The sequence below is a fragment of the Procambarus clarkii genome, chromosome 77 (assembly GCF_040958095.1).
Source record: "Procambarus clarkii isolate CNS0578487 chromosome 77, FALCON_Pclarkii_2.0, whole genome shotgun sequence".
Lineage (NCBI taxonomy): Eukaryota > Metazoa > Arthropoda > Malacostraca > Decapoda > Cambaridae > Procambarus > Procambarus clarkii.
The window spans coordinates 19,322,173-19,337,355 of NC_091226.1; the positions used below are offsets into that span (position 1 = coordinate 19,322,173).

The window sequence follows — 15,183 nt, forward strand, 5'->3', positions numbered from 1 at the left end:
AATTACTGCTCATACATCTGGGGGTGAGTGGGCGTCCCTGGTGTGTTATCTGATGGGCGTGACGAGTGGGCCCACTACCCACCTTGACAGTGGGCGTGTGGGCCCACTACCCACCCTGACAGTGGGCGTGTGGGCCCACTACCCACCTTGACAGTGGGCGTGTGGACCCACTACCCACCTTGACAGTGGGCGTGTGGACCCACTACCCACCCTGTCAGTGGGCGTGTGGACCCACTACCCACCTTGACAGTGGGCGTGACGAGTGGGCCCACTACCCACCCTGACAGTGGGCGTGTGGGCCCACTACCCACCTTGACAGTGGGCGTGTGGGCCCACTACCCACCTTGACAGTGGGCGTGTGGGCCCACTACCCACCTTGACAGTGGGCGTGTGGGCCCACTACCTACCTTGACAGTGGGCGTGTGGACCCACTACCCACCCTGACAGTGGGCGTGTGGGTCCACTACCCACCTTGACAGTGGGCGTGTGGGCCCACTACCCACCTTGACAGTGGGCGTGTGGGCCCACTACCCACCCTGACAGTGGGCGTGCCACGCCCACGCCCCATAATTACTAACCAAATAACTAAAATGTCCCCCCATAGCCTCATCGCAGCTCACTAACATCGCCTTTATCTCTCCACAGATCAAAATCTGGTTTCAAAATCGCCGGAGTAAATATAAGAAGCTGATGAAAGCTGCCCAGAGTGGAAGCGGGCCCAGCACGCCCATGGGGGCCCCAATCACCCCAGGGTCGCCCCTGGCTGGCTCCCCACTGGAGGGCTCTTCTCCCCTAGGGCAGCCCTTACCATCATCAACCCCTCAGAGCATCTCCCCGCCGCCCCCTACCGCCCAGAGCCCTTCTTCTCACCCCTACACCAGCATGAGCACCTCTAGCACCCCTCACGGGCCCTCATCTCAGGGGCCCTCACCCTCAGGGCCCTCACAGTCCCAGCAGCAACAGCCGTCACAGCAGCAGCCTAGCCACACTCCCGCGTCACAGGGAGCGGCGGCGTCATCCGTCGGAGAGCATTTGCCGCCTGCAATTCCCTCTTCACTGCCGCCCACAGCCTCCTCCCCCGGCCTGGCCGCCCACCACTGGGGGGACATGAAGCCGCCAGTGTCTGTGCCCTACATGTATTCCTGGTACGCGGCCGAGAACCAGCACAACCTTCTCACTTAAGGCTCTCCTCCACTACACCACCCGTCCGCTGCTTGCTGTTGCTTGCTGCGCTCCCACTGTCTCAGCCTCAGCCCTGAGAGAGCCAGTGCTCTACCAGCCTCAGCCCTGAGAAAAGCAGTGTTCTCCTAGCCTCAGCCCTGAGAACACCAGTGCTCTCCTAGCCTCAGCCCTGAGAAAAGCAGTTCTCGCTCAGCCTCAACCCTGAGAGAGCCAGTGGTCTACCAGCCTCAGCCCTGAGAAAAGCAGTTCTCGCTCAGCCTCAGCCCTGAGAGAGCCAGTGGTCTACCAGCCTCAGCCCTGAGAGAGCCAGTGGTCTCCTAGCCTCAGCCTTGAGAAAGGCAGTTCTCGCTCAGCCTCAGCCCTGAGAGAGCCAGTGCTCTACCAGCCTCAGCCCTGAGAAAAGCAGTTCTCGCTCAGCTTCAGCCCTGAGAGAGCCAGTGCTCTCCTAGCCTCAGCCCTGAGAAAAGCAGTTCTCGCTCAGCGTCAGCCCTGAGAGAGCCAGTGCTATCCTAGCCTCAGCCCTGAGTAAAGCAGTTCTCGCTCAGCCTCAGCCCTGAGAGAGCCAGTGGTCTACCAGCCTCAGCCCTGAGAGAGCCAATGGTCTACCAGCATCAGCCCTGAGAGAGCCAAGGTTCTCAGCATCAGCCCTGAGAACACCAGTGCTCTACCAGCCTCAGCCCTGAGAGAGTCAGTACTCTCAGCACCTAGGAAATCACTGTTCTCCCAGCCACGGCTGCGCCCTGCGACAGGTTACACGGAGTGACGCGAGTCTGAGACAGCGAGGCTATTGAATTAATTACAAGGTAACAGCAGAGTGGGACCGCAAGCGTGAGGTATTTCTTAGATAAACATGAAAAACAGCGAGAGGTAAGCGTGTGTGGGGCTCGCCGAAGGTCACGCCTGTAAAGTCTCTCAAGTCACCATTACCAAAGATTCCGTTCTGTCGTACTTAAGTGTGTGTGTGTGTGAGAGAAGTGTGAATACACACACTCACGCGCTGAACCAAGACGGTTTATCCTCCGCTATTCCCTATTTCCCTCTTCCCCCTTTCCTTCAAGAAGGAACTTGAGAAAATGGACGAGGCGTCTAGCAGAACTCGAGTGAAGATGCTTGTGAATCAGATAGCAGTGACAGACAATCTGTTGATTCGACGGGAGCTGTGCGCACGATTGGGTTGGATTGTGGGGTGGCGGACCGAGAAAATGGCGTGATACATTGACAATCATTTGCTAACACTCCCTCCTAAAGGGCATATACGGTCAAGATCGGCTGAGGTAGCTACATGTGTTCTGGTGTACATTGGATTAGTAAAGTGTTGATATGCGCATCAGTACGTGGTGATTCGTACAAAACATGATTTTTTTTAATTTAGTGTAGAGAATGTCGTGTTTAACATGAGCATTGACAGGTTACAAGAGGTGTCGCGAGTGGTGTGTACTATGTGGGGAGTCGGAGAGTACCCAGCTTTAAGGATCCAGATTCATGAAGCAGTTAGGCGAGTGCTTACGAACGTGTACATCTTTTCTCGATCTTTGACGGCTTTGGTTACATTTATTAAACAGTTTACAAGCGTGAAAACTTGCCAATCAACTTTTGTTATTGTTATAAACAGCTCCTGGTGCTTCGGAGCTCATTAACTGTTTAATAATTGTAAACAAAAGTCGCCAAAAGATTGAGAAAAGATGTACAGGTTCGTAAGTGCTTGCATAACTGCTTCGTGAATCTGGCCCAAGGTCTCTGTGGTGACTCGTCCCAGCAGGCTCGAGTATAGATGCGTCTCTTGGAGTGGACAGGAATGTATGATTGTCGATGCACCGTCCCAGAGATGTCTCTCTCTTCTCCCCCTCTCTACCAGTGGTCGTCTCACTCACTGGTCTGGTCGTGTGACCCCTACACGACCAAGCAAGCCACTGCCCTTCTCTCCCGTATCTACCAGTGGCAGTCCCGCTCTCTGGTCGGGTCGTGTGACCCCTACACGACCAAACAAGCCCCATAAACAAGTTAAGTCAGAGCTAACGGGATCCTTTATTAGCAGAAAATACAAACCAAATAAAACAAATGTCTAGAATCTTGTTTTTTCCTTCTAATGTTGAATTCATCAAATTATAATGTTTAAAATAAGTGTCTTTTCCAATAGCTTCAGCCAAACTCCAGCTCATTCCTGGAGTTACTCAACATTAAATGCGCTTCCAAGATGATTTTGTGATATAAATATTTATTGATTGCAGTTCCCCTTAGCTCTTGTTAACTGTTAATTATTGGTATTTTGGGGGTACCCCCGCACCCTCTTTCCCTCCCCCTTTTCACAGTCTCTTCCCCTTACCCATTCTACCTATTACCTTCTTTCTCTCTTTGCTTGTTGCTTCATAGGACCAATGTTCATAGCGTTTGGTATGGGTTGGTATAATGTACAGCATCATTGACGTATAATGCTGGAAAAGTGAGCCAATAATAAATAAGAAATGACGAGAATAAATAATATTAATAAATCCTAAGAAATAAATACCAAATGCACCTTTTGGGCTATGTTATGTGTATGAATGAGGATGTCTTTAGATACATATTTTTGATGGGCATCTTAGGCGTTTCCGACAACGATCTGGGGGTATATAAACTTGTGTTATATTCTCTCAGAAGGGCTAAGAGACACATATACACACACACATATCATGAGAGACCTCCTCTCGCAGGTAGGACAAGTGTGGTGGCTACCATACATTAGGATACTGGAACATATTAATTCATGTGACGCTAGGGACCATAGAAGTATTTGATCACTATGCCTGAAGCTGTTTTCAATATTATCTTCAGCGTCGCTTGACCTGATATGTAATTTTTCTCCTAATGTGGCTTCAATTAAACTATTTGCATTTTTTTTTTAGATATGTGTAAAACTATGTGTATATTATGTGTAAGTGTTGTGCGTTCATCATGAGAAAATCTTAAGGCAGTCTTTAAGCTTGGTCTAAAAACTGATTTTATTTTCATAAAGGTGTTTACAATGAGAAGATTAAAGATAATTGTCCAAACTGGTGATGAGGCTTCACCGATACTTCTTGCTCTGATTTACACTATTTTTTTACTCTACAAATAATTGTATTTATTATAACTATGTTTTGTTATTTTTTTTTACCATTGCTGCACAATCTTTTGTTGGAAGGCGGAAATTATAAATATATACATATATATATATATATTTTTTTCGACATGCAGCCAAAAACTTGTACATTAACACTACCAAACGCTGAGAAATGCTGTAGAGTTAGTGAACAGTGTTCACCATGTTCATATGGTGATGCTGTTGTACAGTCTGTGTTGTTCATCACGATGCTGAGCTGTACAGCCTGTGCTGTTCACTATGGCGCAGGTGGTAATGCTGTTATGCTGTATGAAAGGATATTGTTTTTCCTCATCTTAACATTGGTTTTTACCTGTATGTGAACCCGTGATGAGTAGCGATGCCCGAGTCCCAAAGGTTTGGCCATGCACAGCGATTCCATCCAAATTGGCTCAATCTTCAAGCAAATGTTATATGAAAATCGTATCTCAATTTCGGTTTGCCGTATAGATAAAAATATCTAAATAAGCTTTTAAAGTAGACTAAACTTGTGCAGTTTATGATATAATAGTTAAGACGGCGTCAGACTTATAATTTCATGACTTATTGAACATATTGACTAATAAAGATATTAGGCTGCTTGGAGACCAAAAATGTCCACTTTTAAGTCGGGAGCATTTTTTCAAATATTTTTTTTAAATTATGTTTATTTTATGTCAAATACTCAAAAGGCATTTATTGCTATAACAATAAAACCAATTATTATTCTTGTTATAAATATTATAAACTTTACAGGTAATGATAATAATAATAATTCTTATCGCTATTGTTTTTTAATTACCTGTAATTATTGTTATTATCATACATAATTATGAATGATATTGCGTTATTGTCATTATTATTTCTCAACATTCCTTCTCAGGACAAAAGTGCTCATCATGGAACCATTGAGTTATAAATGTAGTACCAACCTCTCGATCTATTGTACATATAAACATTTACTGTAAGTAAATGTTTCTGTCTGTTTAAGCCATTCGGTGTCTCCTTAGTGAGAAGTGATGTAACGTTGAAAGAATTAAAATTGAAAGTAAAACCATTATTTGATTTTTTTTTCAATATCCCCCCACACAAGAATTTTACTTGTTTCATTGGAATTGGAATTTCATTTTGGAATTTTACATTCCAAAAGGGATTTACACTGGCAAAAAAAGTTGAAAACAAACTTGTCAAGGTATAAAAAAATACACAATAGTACATAGAGAAAGCACATCAATGTAATATATATGTAGCTTTGGGTAGGCTTCGGACCTATGAACAGAGTGTTCCAAGGCGCGCTCTAGTCAACTCTACTAGAAACTCTATAGTAACTCTAGTCAGCTCTACCACAAACTCTACAGTAACTCTAGTCAGCTCTACCACAAACTCTACAGTAACTCAAGTCAACTCTACCACAAACTCTACAGTAACTCTAGTCAACTCTACCACAAACTCTACAGTAACTCAAGTCAACTCTACCACAAACTCTACAGTAACTCTAGTTAACTCTACCACAAACTCTACAGTAACTCTAGTTAACTCTACCACAAACTCTACAGTAACTCTAGTTAACTCTACCACAAACTCTACAGTAACTCTAATCAACTCTACCACAAACTCTACAGTAACTCTAATCAACTCTACCACAAACTCTACAGTAACTCTAATCAACTCTACCACAAACTCTACAGTAACTCTAGTCAACTCTACCACAAACTCTACAGTAACTCTAATGAACTCTACCACAAACTCTACAGTAACTCTACCACAAACTCTACAGTAACTCAAGTCAACTCTACCACAAACTCTACAGTAACTCTAGTTAACTCTACCACAAACTCTACAGTAACTCTAGTTAACTCTACCACAAACTCTACAGTAACTCTAGTCAACTCTACCACAAACTCTACAGTAACTCTAATGAACTCTACCACAAACTCTACAGTAACTCTAATCAACTCTACCACAAACGCTACAGTAACTCTAATCAACTCTACCACAAACTCTACAGTAACTCTAATCAACTCTACCACAAACTCTACAGTAACTCTACCACAAACTCTACAGTAACTCTACCACAAACTCTACAGTAACTCTACCACAAACTCTACAGTAACTCTACCACAAACTCTAGTTAACTCTACAGTAACTCTAGTTAACTCTACCACAAACTCTACAGTAACTCTAGTCAACTATAGTCAACTTGTTGAACACACCAATATTTCAGCATCTCGCCCAATGCAACACTGCTTGAGCTTAAGAAAATCTTCATTGTCAATGTCTGGTGTTACCCTTGAGTGAGAGGTCGGCAGGACCTCTCCTGTTGCTAGTGTTGAGGAGTGGCATAATGCAATCACCCCGTGCGCCCACACACACACACACACACACACACACACACACACACACACACACACACACACACAGTGAGAAGGTGGTGGAGGCCAAGACCGTCAGTAGTTTCAAAGCGTTATATGACAAAGAGTGCTGGGAAGACGGGACACCACGAGCGTAGCTCTCATCCTGTAACTACACTTAGGTAATTACACACACACGCCCACACACACACACACCCACACACACATCCTCACCTCAGCAATCTGCAACGGCTTCTCTTTGAGTGATGTCTCCTGTCTTGAGTGATGATGGGGAGGTTTCGTTATTTGTATAATAATGATTCCTGCTTTTGAAGATATGTAAATTGGGCAGAATGTCTGGATTCGAGTAATACTCACTCACACACACATACATACATACATACATATATATATACATACACTAGGTGGAAATTAAGTAATTGAGCCAAGACTGAAGGCAAAGAACGTGACATCACAGTGTTGAGTGGGACATCATAACATAAGGACAAAGTGTGGAGTGAAGTCACCACTGCCGTCACCACTACAGTACAGTGAAGCCCAACCGCACCAGGTACAAGCCTAGTAGGCAGGACACAGGTATGCACTGTTAGGTAAGTACTACATTTCCCATTAAACACACAGATAAAGCCACTGTATCACGTCACTGAGAATAAATGTAAGGAAAAAGAGTATGTAGGGGCGTGAGGGATGAGGGTAGAGAGGCAGGAAATAATGCTAGATATTTATAACTTTGAAAACCAGCCCTTTATTGTCATATGCTGTGTTCCCCTGTCAGCAGCTTGTCCTTGCTAGTTAGTACCTTGCCCCCTGTTAGTACCTAGCCCCCTGCTGGTACCTAGCCCCCCTACTAGTACCTAGCCCCCTACTAGCACCTAGCCCCCTACTAGCACCTAGCCCCCCTGCTAGCACCTAGCCCCCTGCTAGGCCTTGCTCAAGGGGTCGGGGAAGCGACTAATAACCACTCTGAAATCCTTGACATAGAGGTTTTCAGGCGTTTTTTTACATTCACGTTTAACATTATATTTGTCAAACCTAAAAATTAAATTCCTACAAACTGATCTTCAATGTCTGTGATTACTGCGATAGCGTCACTGTGTTTCTGTATATACTTAAAACTATCCACTTTGGGTGCTCCCTTCCCCTTAATTTAATCACTAGTGATTTGTAATCTTCCGTAAGTCCTGCCACTTATAAATGTAATCCTGCGTTAGTCCTGCCACTTATAAAGCAAAAAAATAAGGTGGGATCGAGTGTCAATTCCTGAGGGAGCCAGTATATAACAATCATTTTGTGGACCAATCATTAGGTTAGAACTACTTGTTACCTGTTGTTAAGTCCTGGGGCCAGATTCATGAAAGCACTTACGAACCTGTACATCTTTTCTCAATCTTTGGCGGCTTTGTTTACAATTATTAAACAGTTAATGAGCTCCGAAGCACCAGGAGGCTGTTTATAACAATAACAACAGTTGAATAGGAAGTGTTCATGCTTGTAAACTGTTTAATAAATGTAACCAAAGCCGTCAAAGATTGAGGAAAGATGTACACGTTCGTAAGTGCTTGCGTAAGTGCTTTCGTGAATCTGGCCCCTGGTTGTTACTCCTCAGTATCATGAGGCTTCGGATTATATAGATTCGTTTTCTGCGGCATTTTCTCAAATGACTTTGTATATATAAATTCCATTAGATGTGTTGTTGATGCGACTTTGTTTTTGAATCTATGTTAGTTGTAGGCTACTCTCTTGCGCTTTTTATAAATTCACTGAGACTGGTCGGTTAAGCAACGGGGCTCTCTCCCTGAAGGGTCAGTGTTTGATCCCCGTTAGTGCAAGTGATTGGGCACTGTTCCTCCACACACATTATCCTTATATCCCAGTACCTTGTCCTCGTATCCCTTCTAAGTACTATATACACACTGGTTTAGCGCTCTGGATAATTACTTCAACGACTCTGTCTCTAACAACTTTTTCCACCATTTTTCTAACCCTATCCTTTATTGCATATTGGTGTAACATTCACAGGTTTCCAGGACGCTGAACTTCTTGAGCAATCACGTTAGAGGTAAGCTGGTTGGCGCTGAGATTCTTAAGGGGCTGACAGGCAATTTGTCTGTTTCTCGTGATTTGTTGGTAGTTAGTTTCTGCGAAATGGTTTTACCGATGTCTATGTCAGTTAGGCTATCAACAGTAACGACTGAACGGCCACCTTTGTTGAGTATATGTTTATTATTGGTGCTTTCCTCTACTGAGAGAGAGAGAGAGAGAGAGAGAGAGAGAGAGAGAGAGAGAGAGAGAGAGAGAGAGAGAGAGAGAGAGAGAGAGAGAGAGAGAGAGAGAGAGAGAGAGAGAGAGAGAGAGCTATATGTGTTGATTATGTGATGAGTAAGTTGTGTGTGTATGTTTGAAGCTTGCTATGTGCGTGTGCGTGTGTGCGTGCAATGCTTTCCTATATACGATGCCTCAACTTTCCCTCCCCCCCTCCTATTCCTACCCACTATCCCCTTCCACTTGGACCATCGGTTCAATTGTTCTTCGCGAACAGAACACTAATATCACTTTGGTTAACAGAGTAAAATATATTCACAGCGATGTACAGACGCTTAGCACCCACGGTCGTAGCTGCGCATGTCAGGATCACAAGCATGAGTGCGTCCATGCTGTAGTTCACTGCCCGAGTGTGAAGCATGCGTCCTCAATGGCCATCCATGCGGCTCACTGAGATGATAATGATGTATTTGAGCGACAGACGCATGCAGCAATTACGCATGCTAGCCTGCAAGCATGCACGAGGGCGCTGACTACTAATACAAAATAAGGGAGCAATACAGAATGAAGACGCATGCGTCCAGGGCCAATGAAATATGCAAATAAAGGAATGAGCATAGTGCATGTACCTTACGCATGCGGCTTGATATTTGTCGGCTTGAAGTATGAAATTGATATATATATATATATATATATATATATATATATATATATATATATATATATATATATATATATATATATATATAATATATATATATATATGCCGGTAGCCTCTTCTATGGGCGTGAATCGCATCATTCCTCCATGCTCGAGTGACAGACTAATGAAGATATAAAGTTTCAGTTGGGCAGCAGTTAGGTGCTTCTGCAATCCTTTTACATCGTGCCTGTTCAGTAGCCTGGTTGACACAGCTACCATCTTCCACTCTTGGGGTTGCTGGTTCGAGGTTTCTAGAGCCGAAATGAATGAAATTTATATACATATAAGCAGGTATGTATATCACAATGCACTTTATTATGTATATACCCGCAATTATTTACACTAGCTATGTGGGCTAGTAAATATAACTGAATTAAATGTGTCCCAGAAGTAGGATCTTTACTAGCAAGAGATGAGTTGATCTTTGGTTTCATTTGCAGTAAATTACGAGTCATTTACCATCGAGCAAGTCACTAATTGCCTATTAGAGTGATATGGAAATTATAAGTTTTTCTTGCTAAATGTTGCTTGTTAGAGAGTGGTGAAAACCTCTGCTTTTTCCACCACCCGTCACTCTCTCTCTCTCTCTCTCTCTCTCTCTCTCTCTCTCTCTCTCTCTCTCTCTCTCTCTCTCTCTCTCTCTCTCTCTCTCTCTCTCTCTCTCTCTCCTCTCCTCTCTCTCCTCTCTCTCTCTCTCTCTCTCTCTCTCTCTCTCTCCTCTCTCTCCTCTCTCTCCTCTCTCTCTCTCTCTCTCTCTCTCTCTCTCTCTCTCTCTCTCTCTCTCTCTCTCTCTCTCTCTCTCTCTCTCCTCTCTCTCCTCTCTCTCCTCTCTCTCTCTCTCTCTCTCTCTCTCTCTCTCTCTCTCTCCTCTCTCTCCTCTCTCTCCTCTCTCTCTCTCTCTCTCTCTCTCTCTCTCTCTCTCTCTCTCTCTCTCTCTCCCTCTCTCTCAAACACACAAACAAACAGCCCTCATACATACAGTTCTCTCCAAGCTTCTCTACCTTCACTCACACACTTTCACTCTTCCATTCACAACTCTCTCCTCATTCCCTTCATCCTCCACTCCCTCCATCTCCTTTGTTCTCCTCCTCCACTTGGCATTAAGATCAAAAAGTCTTCAAATGTCACTGGCGTTTGTCTGTTCAACAGCCAGAGTGAGAATCACAGCCACTCATCACTGTCAAGAGAAGATAAGCGCCTGGAGAACCATATCCAACCCGTTCTCGCACTTTCTTATAGTCAATATTGACTTATTAAATAAGTGCATATGTGACATACTAATTTACTGTGAATATTTTAGTTTACCTTGAAAAGTTTCATAGAAAACACCGACCTTACCTAACCTTCTTAGTATGTTAAGATAAGCATCTTATTGCTTCGTAATTACAATTATTACTTAACCTATACCTATAATAGGTTAAGTAATAATTGTAATTACGAAGCAATAAGATGCTTAACATACTAAGAAGGCTAGGTAAGGTCGGTGTTTTCTATGAAGCTTTTCAAGGTAAACTAGTATGTTTAGTATGTCACATATGCACGTATTAATAAGTCAATATTGGCTGTGAGAAAGTGCGAGAACGGCTTGCCATATCACTACCCCTAGGGTTTGCGAGCATCTAGGGGTCAGATTCACGAAGCAGTTACGCAAGCACTTACGAACTTGGGGTCAGATTCACGAAGCAGTTACACAAGCACTTACGAACTTGGGGTCAGATTCACGAAACAATTACGCAAGCACTTACGAACGTGTACATCTTTCCTCAATCTTTGACGGCTTTGGTTACATTTATTAAACAGTTTACAAGCATGAAAACTTGCCAATCAACTGTTGTTATTGTTATAAACAGCCTCCTGGTGCTTCGGAGCTCATTAACTGTTTAATAATTGTAAACAAAGCCGCCAAAGATTGAGAAAACGATAGAGAGGTTCGTAAGTGCTTGCGTAACTGCTTCGAGTATCTGGCCGCAGGCAGATGTCTCCCATTTGCTCTCCTGGCTGAATTATTACGCTTGCAATTAACAATATGTTTAAGAGTTATTTGTTAGTATTTAAATTAGAGGCTCAGTTTCAGGCCATTCATCAGCGCTGTTCCAGATCTCGTAGGCTGAAGTGATTGAACAAATCCACAAGGGCCGTGACGAGGATTCGAACCTACGTCCGAGAGTATCCGAGACGCTGCCTTTTGTTCATTTGATACATCACACTATTGTGATTTCTGTGTGTACTGAAGTGATTGTTTATCTGTCTGGGATGTAAAATTGTGCTGTTGTTGGCCTTGGGCTTTCTACCCCGTTAAGAAGTAGACAGGCAAATGGTGAGTACAACTAGGTGAGTACAACCTGTCCTCAACTCAAGTCCGTTCCATCCAGCAGTCGACCCCACAGACGCATTCATAAATTTTAACATGCTGTTCATTCAAAACAGGAATTTTCTCAAATATAAAGTAATATTATAATATATTAGCATATTGTGCATATATAGGCATAGGTTAGGTTAGGTGTTTGGGTTCGGTTGGCGATTATTTGTATTTGTAGTACGTGGGTGAAGCATTTACAGCGTTGTGGTTCGAACACGAGTCGTCAGTGAAGCACTTGTTCCGCAAGTGTTCGAACGTCAGCAGTTGTGAGTCGTGTGTAACAGCCCGTCCTCCAAACAAAGACCCAAAAGTGATTCCATGCACCCGCCAACCCCCCTGTTTATGAATGAAAAGCGGTTTACACACGACTCACAACTGCTGACGTTCGAACATATCCGGAACAAGTGCTTCACTGACGACTTGTGTTCGAACCACAACGCTGTAAATGCTTCACCCACGTACTACAAATACAAATAATCGCCAACAGAACCTAAACACCTAACCTAACCTATGCCAATATATGCCCAATATGCTAATATATTATAATATTAATTTATACTTGAGAAATTTCCCGTTTTGAATGAACAGCATGTTAAAATTTATGAATGCGTCTGAGGGGTCGACTGCTGGATGGAACGGACTTGAGTCGAGGACGGGTTGTGTGTAAACTGTTTTTCATTCATAAACACGGGGTTTGGCGGGTGGATGGAATGAACTGTTGGGTCTTTGTTTGGAGGACGGGCTGAATCAACGGATCATAAACTCGGGACAGAAGAGCTTGCAACAGCAACATCTGGCACCGCCACTATGCAACAAACACTGCAAGAGTCAGTGGACCACAGGTCACCATCCATGAACATAAGCTGTGATGTGTGTGGGTGTGTTGTTGCTCTGCTCTCGTGTTCACCACTACACTTCCTCTTCAAAGAGCATATTATGTCACGCCTGTACACATGATACATGAGGCTGTAACCTCAGTATATATATATGTCAGAGGTCGATGGTCCATTTCCTAGTGCCAAGCTGAATGATTAATATATATATATATATATATATATATATATATATATATATATATATATATATATATATATATATATATATATATATATATTTATATTCTGTGTTTATTATTTTCTGGTTTAGGGCTTCTATCCCTCTAACTATTTTCTTAGCATCAGGGCTTAATTGAAATAGGAGTTCTCCAAAACTCATTTTCGTACTTTTGAGGTGAAGAAAAGAAGTGATTTACTATAGAGTGTATTACACTTATTTGTATAATTTGCAAATTATACAAATAAGTGTAATACACTCTATAGTAAATCACTTCTTTTCTTCACCTCAAAAGTACGAAAATGAGTTTTGGAGAACTCCTATTTCAATTAAGCCCTGATGCTAAGAAAATAGTTAGAGGGATAGAAGCCCTAAACCAGAAAATAATAAACACAGAATATAAATATATATATATATATATATATATATATATATATATATATATATATATATATATATATATATATATATATATATATATATATATATATATATATATATTTAATATATAATATCTATATATCTCCAAGGGGGAGACTTTCGACGCTGTGGAGAAGGGGAAGTGGACCCGCTTCATGGGTAACAGCTTCTCCTCCATATCAACCTACCGTGGCTTTGCGCCCTGGAGACCAACAACCAGAGCCCAACTCCATAGTCTTCTAAGACTGATGGATGCCTACTACTACTACTATATATATATTCATAATTATTATTTTTTTTGGCTATCTCTAATAAGTAATTTCTTTAAAACTGAATTTAATTTTAGAAATTTCTTTAAAACTGAATTCAACTTTAGAATCTATACTTTAAGAGACCTTTTATACCTCTCCTGTTATTGATTTTGCTGTTTTTAGAATTCTAGAAAGTATGTTCCGTGTTATAACTTGAATTTAGTTTGCAACTTCTGAAATCCGTAGCCTTAAAAGGCAGACACTTTGAAAGCTTTTCACCTGTCGGAAGTAAAGATGTTATGAACAAATCCACAAGGGCCGTGACGAGGATTCGAACCTGCGTCCGGGAGCATTCCAAAACACTGCCTTAATCGACTGAGTTGGCAGTGTCCGGGATGCTCCCGGACGCAGGTTCGAATCCTCGTCACGACCCTTGTGGATTTGTTCATTTGATGCATCACGTTAGTGTGATCTCTGTGTGTAAAGATGTTATCAAGTAGCGTTATATGTACTGAGGTAGAACATATAATTCATGAACACTGAAGAACAATGAGTAACAAGGAGAAACATAGGAATTTCAACCTCACATTACGTGACACAAAGTCAATATGTGTGTTTTGTAGTGTGTAGAAAAACAAAGCAAAAAGTCAACTTCGAATCTTTGGATCTTTAAAAAATCGTTTCTATATATAATGACTCAACCACAGACGACGGAACATAAGCGTATTAAGCAATGAAACACTGTTTCATTATAGCTGAAACTATTACCAACAATACTTTACCAATTTAGAGCAATAGCAGTAGATTTAAGACTTACTGGCACAATATATAAACCTCAGTCAACTTGTGAAGTGTCGAGTCAGCTCGTGAGTTGCTCCGAACAGCCTCAGACAGTAATTACTAAGTCACATGTCCAAGTGTTACCAAGTTTGTGTGTTGTACCCGAGGCAGTCGTCTCTGGTTCATGAATACTCCCTTCACCACAAGGCAAGTTAAGTCTTTTTACTGTAGAGATTTTGTTAATGAATTTGTTATTGAGAGAGACGGAGTTTCGGAGTAGGTTCTGAGGGGTCGGAGTGAGAGTCGAAAGTTTTAAGATTTATTCTTTTAATATAAGACAGTGACTGAATAAGTAGTTTGGAATTTAAAGGAAACACTAGAAGCGAAAGAGGTTAGTGTATTCAACTTGATGCTAATGGTAAGGTTTAAAGGTGTTGGTTCATTTTTAATCTGGCCTCTGGTTGAGTAGTCGCCCGTGACCGTACGTCACAATTGATTTCTGCCAGTGGAACTTACTCAGCCAGCCCGTCCTCCAAACAAAGATCCAAAAGTGATTCCATGCACCCGCCAAACCCCCTGTTTATGAATGAAAAACGGTTTACACACGACTCACAACTGCTGACATTCGAACATATCCGGAACAAGTGCTTCACTGACGACTTGTGTTCGAACCACAACGCTGTAAATGCTTCACCCACGTACTAC

At 42.5% G+C, this 15,183-nt stretch overlaps 1 protein-coding gene across 2 annotated transcripts in view; it reads left to right on the plus strand.

Annotated features, from left to right (window-relative positions):
- Positions 1 to 5,339, plus strand: part of LOC123747166 (homeotic protein distal-less) — a 152,289-nt gene extending 146,950 nt beyond the window's left edge. For both annotated transcript variants that reach the window (XM_069313961.1, XM_045729202.2), the window contains one exon: positions 646 to 5,339. In XM_069313961.1, the coding sequence (XP_069170062.1) occupies positions 646 to 1,182 (537 nt within the window). In that variant the 3' untranslated portion in view covers positions 1,183 to 5,339. The remainder of the gene's footprint in view (positions 1 to 645) is intronic.
- Positions 5,340 to 15,183: the final 9,844 nt, after the last annotated feature.